The sequence below is a fragment of the Salvelinus sp. IW2-2015 genome, linkage group LG4q.1:29 (genome assembly GCF_002910315.2).
Source record: "Salvelinus sp. IW2-2015 linkage group LG4q.1:29, ASM291031v2, whole genome shotgun sequence".
Taxonomy (NCBI): domain Eukaryota; kingdom Metazoa; phylum Chordata; class Actinopteri; order Salmoniformes; family Salmonidae; genus Salvelinus; species Salvelinus sp. IW2-2015.
The window spans coordinates 13,307,361-13,312,024 of NC_036842.1; the positions used below are offsets into that span (position 1 = coordinate 13,307,361).

The window sequence follows — 4,664 nt, forward strand, 5'->3', positions numbered from 1 at the left end:
CTATGACAGACGTTTTGTGATTGGACCTTCCTTGACTCTGCCCATAAAAGGAGACACTACCCATAAGTGACCTAACAAGTAATTGAAATAGAACAGGACTTTGCCACCCTCTTAGATGTCCACTGGTAGACAGTAAAAGTAAAAGTTGTCAAAAATAGAAATAGTAAAGTACAGATACCCCAAAAAACGACTTAAGTAATACTTAAAAGTTGTTTTTTTACTTAAGTACTTTACACCACTGCTGGTATCTATACTGTACAGTCACATCTGCTAACTACTATGTTACTTGTTGATTTCAAGTGTCTTGGGACTTTCCTTATAACTCTCCTTGTAGATGATCATACATACAGTAGCTTACATTTACATGTTTCTAGACAGATCTGGAATTGTCTAATTCACTTGTTGTTGTGTCATTATTCAGGATAATGAATAGGCAACAGTCTTATAGTGGTGGGGAAAATAGATTAGGCTATTTCAAGGAACTATAGTCTGATCCTCGAATTTCATTTAAATTGTTCTGTAGGCTTACTATAAATCCAAATGGAAAGCACGAATTTACATAAATATCATTTTTTTCATCCTGTAGTATAGGCTGCATTTATTGGTTGCACTATCATGTGGTACAGTAGCCTAATCATTGTAAAGTATGAGGGATGCTGATGCGGGTCTAGAGACAGACTAGAGTCATTACGAGGCACAGTAGAGCGTACCTGCTGCACAGACAAGACCGGACAAAATAACTGTTGTGGAGCTCTTCCAAAGGTAAGTCCCTCTCTGACAATAGTCATCCTGCAGATTTCTATGAAATGGGAACTTTGGTCTTCTCAGTCATGTGAGTTTCACTCACCATTCTCGCTGAGCTTATACTGTAAATTCTTACAGTAAAGCAATTGTTTCAGCAAGAACATAAGTGCCATTTGATAAAGTTATAGTAAAATATAATAACAATAAATCATGATGGAGGGGATTTGTCCAAATGTCAACCTTTCCTGAATGAGTATGGCTATGATGTACATTTGGGGGGGGGGGGGGGGGGGGGGGGGGGGGGGGGGGGGGGGGGGAGGGGGGGGGGGGGGGGTTGTTGTGCTATGTGTTTGAATCCGTTCTTCGAACTGTGTTCAAATACATCTGTGTTTGATTATTTGTTAGGATTTTGAGGATTTTCAAATAATTTCCTAGAAATAGCCTACTACCAAATACTTATTTTAAATACTATTTTCAAATACCTGGGTTAAATGCATGGGAGTGTATTTGACTCAGTGTATTTGAGTATTTCCAAATACATTCCAATATTCAACTATGTCTTTACAAATAAAAAATATCTAAATACTTACTCCCAAATGTCTTTCCAATACCTTCAATAGTATTTGAACACAGGTCTGATCGTTTTCCTTTTCTATTTTTTCCTTTTCTTTAAAAAAAATCTGTCCGTATCTGCAAAGTTTTTAATGGCAAAATGTACACTATACCTAATTTTTCTAATGTGATTCCACTTGGAAGGGGACTTGTGAAAATGGAGATTGCGTCACTGAATGAAACTGCTGTGAACAGCAACATGCACGGCGGCACTATGCACAGCGCCGCTATGGACAGCGCCAACCGCACCTATATGCCTTATTACCTGCATTCCACCGGCATGGCCATCAGCTACATCCTATGCTATGTGGTGGTTCTCCTGCTCTGTGTCGGGGGGAACGTGCTGGTCTCCCTGGTGGTCCTCCGGAATCGCAACATGCGCTCTGTCACCAACCTCTTCATCCTCAACTTGGCCATCAGTGACCTGCTCATTGGAGTGTTCTGTGTTCCAACGACTTTGATTGACAGCCTGATATCAGGTGGGGAGTTTTGCTTGTTATAGCCTGGACTCATTATTGGGACGCTTGTCATGACAAATTATAATACTACTGGTGCATACATTTGTTGCTTTGGGAATGAGTGTTCAGAACTGTTCTGCAGTCCTTTTGTCTGCATCATTAAATCCAGCCAGCTAAATTCCCAGTCTGCTTTGATTTAACATTTTCTTAACCTCTTGGGAACTTAGCATAATATTGTAATAGTGCTTGTAATTTGATTCAAGTGGGACTTTCTTTGTATTTATCAAAGGTTTCCCTGTGGAGTGGAGTGAAAACGCTGAATTTCAATCAACTTGGTGTTGATATGATTTAAAAAGTGAATATCTATTACATGTATGCGTTTTCCCACCTTTTCACCCCTTTGCTCCCTTCACATATATTTACACTGAGTATACAAAACATTAAGAAAACCTAAAAATACACAGTGAAAGGTCAATAGTGTCCTTCTTAATCCCTGCCAGCTATGTATATGTAGCCTGGTCCCAGATCTGCTCGTGCTGACTCCGTTGCTGTCTTAAGCCAAACATGTTTGGCATGACACTTCTTTAATGAGTTGGCGAGGGAGAGCAGAAACAGACTGGCAACCAGGCTACTGCTTGTGTGTAATGGAGTTTGTCTTTTCAGGATGGCCATTTGGCCAGATTACATGCACCATGAGCAACCTGGTCCAGGGGATGTCAGTGTCAGCATCAGTCTTCACTCTGGTGGCCATAGCTGTTGACAGGTAATACACCCCCAGTGGGCTAGTCTGATAGACCACCACACTAGCCTTGTCCCACATCTGGTTGTGCTCTTGTGAATGTCATTGCTTTAAATGTCAAGCCACACATTTGTAAAGGTTCCTCTTTCATCATATTCAGCGTTTTGTTATTGGGTAGCCTTAGTGATGGTAAAGAATGGATGACCAAAATAATGGTCTATTACCATCTCAATGATGGTAAAGAATGGCAAAGGACTGGAAAAGAAGAGGGAATCAAGTAATGGCTGACAGAGAAATGTTTAATTGCTTTACTAATACAGGGACTATATTGCATTTTGTGATAATAATTTTGCACAAATAATCAATGAGTAATATTCACAATGCCGTTGGTGCCATCGGAAGGGTGATGTCTCTCTTTCTTTCTCTACCTCTCCCCCCTTTCTCAGGTTCACAGGTATTGTGTACCCCTTTAGACATCGGATAAGGCCTGTGACTGCTCTCCTCACCATCCTTTTCATATGGGTGCTGGCGTTTGCTGTCATCTGCCCCTCGGCCGCCAACCTGACTGTCATCCAGCTGGAGGACACCTACATGCTCCAGAACAACCAGACCTACCCTGTCTTTGTCTGCTTCGAGAACTGGCCCCGACCTGAGATGCGTCGGGTCTACACCATGGTCATCTTCGTGCACGTGTACCTGGCCCCCCTGGGTATCATCAGTATCATGTATGGCTGCATCGCTGCCAAGCTCTCTATCAACCTGAGGCAGGTGAGGCTGGCAAAAGTGCGAAGGGCCCGCTCCCAACGCCGGGTTAAAGTGATCAAGATGCTGACCATGGTGGCTGTGCTCTTCATGGTGTCATGGCTGCCTCTGTGGACGTTAATGCTGCTGACTGACTACAGGGATCTGGACACGAAGCAGATTGACTTCCTCAGCAGCTACCTATTCCCAGTGGCCCACTGGCTGGCCTTCTTTAACAGTGGGATTAACCCCATCATCTATGGCTTCTTCAATGAGAACTTCCGCAGGGGGTTCCAGGCTGCAGTTGCCTGCAGGTCCTGTTCACAAACAATAACAACAGTTGTGGTTAATACACGCTTTAACTTCCCGCCTCCTAACAGAGTATTCAATGAAAACCCTGAGTCATCTGGTGGGAAGAAAGGCCACTGCTCCAAGGGCACTCCCAAGATTATCCCACATGGAGCCCATGGAATCGTCCTGGATGACAGGAATGTTGCACCCAACAGGGTGATTGGTGCCTGGGTGGAGTGACTGTAATTAGGGCTATGACGATTATGGAATTTTGGGCAACGATTGTCATGCAAATTGTCATGTTTTTTTTGTCATAACAGTTATGGGCGGGGTTCTACGAAGCTAACGCATAGAATTGTTTTAAGATGTCATACCATGGATAATTTAGCTATTTGATTTTGAATTGTAGGACCCCTGTATGTATAAAAAATATATGACATTTTTTTTTATGAAATTGAATTTGGCTTTACTGCTAGTAGCCTGTAGAAACACATTGAATACCACATTCATACATGGCAAAACATGTTCCAAAAATAAATCAAAAGGAAGGAAGTCTGATTTGATGTCTGAAATACATCTGAGAGAAACAAAAGCATCAGGAACAAAAATAATTATAAAATCTTTTGTCATGTGCCATTCTGCATTAAAATGATTAACAACATTACCCACTTCATGTAAAAAAACACTTTTGGGATGTATTCATCACAACATCTTTACCATAACTTTAACCTCACCCCTAACCATAGGCCGAACGCTAACTCTCATTCAAGACCAAATAGCTAATTCCTTATTCATAAGACTGTGCAGCATGCCATGGCCATCTAGTGAAAATATGGGAAAGGAGGAAGTTTTAATTTGACGGTGTACAGAAAATGCTGCTAGAGGGCGCCAAATCTATTCATTTTGCACTGGTTACACAGAGGAATTTGGATGCTGATGAGATGTCCATGCTGGATATCAGATTCATTCCCAGCATGTCCTGATTACCCTGGAGATGCAACATGGACAAGTGCACACCATCAGATTCCATCACACTCAGTTTGCATTTATATCATGATCTCTCCCTTGGCTAGAGGTTT

The 4,664-nt window shown here is 42.0% G+C and overlaps 1 protein-coding gene across 1 annotated transcript; it reads left to right on the forward strand.

Moving 5' to 3' along the window:
• The first annotated feature begins 1,513 nt into the window (after nucleotides 1-1,513).
• LOC111960824 (neuropeptide FF receptor 1-like) lies at nucleotides 1,514-3,885 on the forward strand. The gene is made up of 3 exons (XM_023983010.2): nucleotides 1,514-1,835; nucleotides 2,478-2,577; nucleotides 3,000-3,885. The coding sequence occupies exons 1-3, from the start codon at nucleotides 1,514-1,516 to the stop codon at nucleotides 3,823-3,825; spliced, it is 1,248 nt and encodes a 415-aa protein (XP_023838778.1). The 3' UTR covers nucleotides 3,826-3,885.
• Nucleotides 3,886-4,664: the final 779 nt, after the last annotated feature.

Excerpts from the sequence above, each read along its gene's own strand:
- LOC111960824 (XM_023983010.2), top strand. The coding sequence starts at position 1,514 with ATGGAGATTGCGTCACTGAATGAAACTGCTGTGAACAGCAACATGCAC. Across the intron at positions 1,836-2,477 it reads GATTGACAGCCTGATATCAG|GATGGCCATTTGGCCAGATT; the intron begins GTGGGGAGTTTT and ends TTGTCTTTTCAG. Across the intron at positions 2,578-2,999 it reads GTGGCCATAGCTGTTGACAG|GTTCACAGGTATTGTGTACC; the intron begins GTAATACACCCC and ends CCCCTTTCTCAG.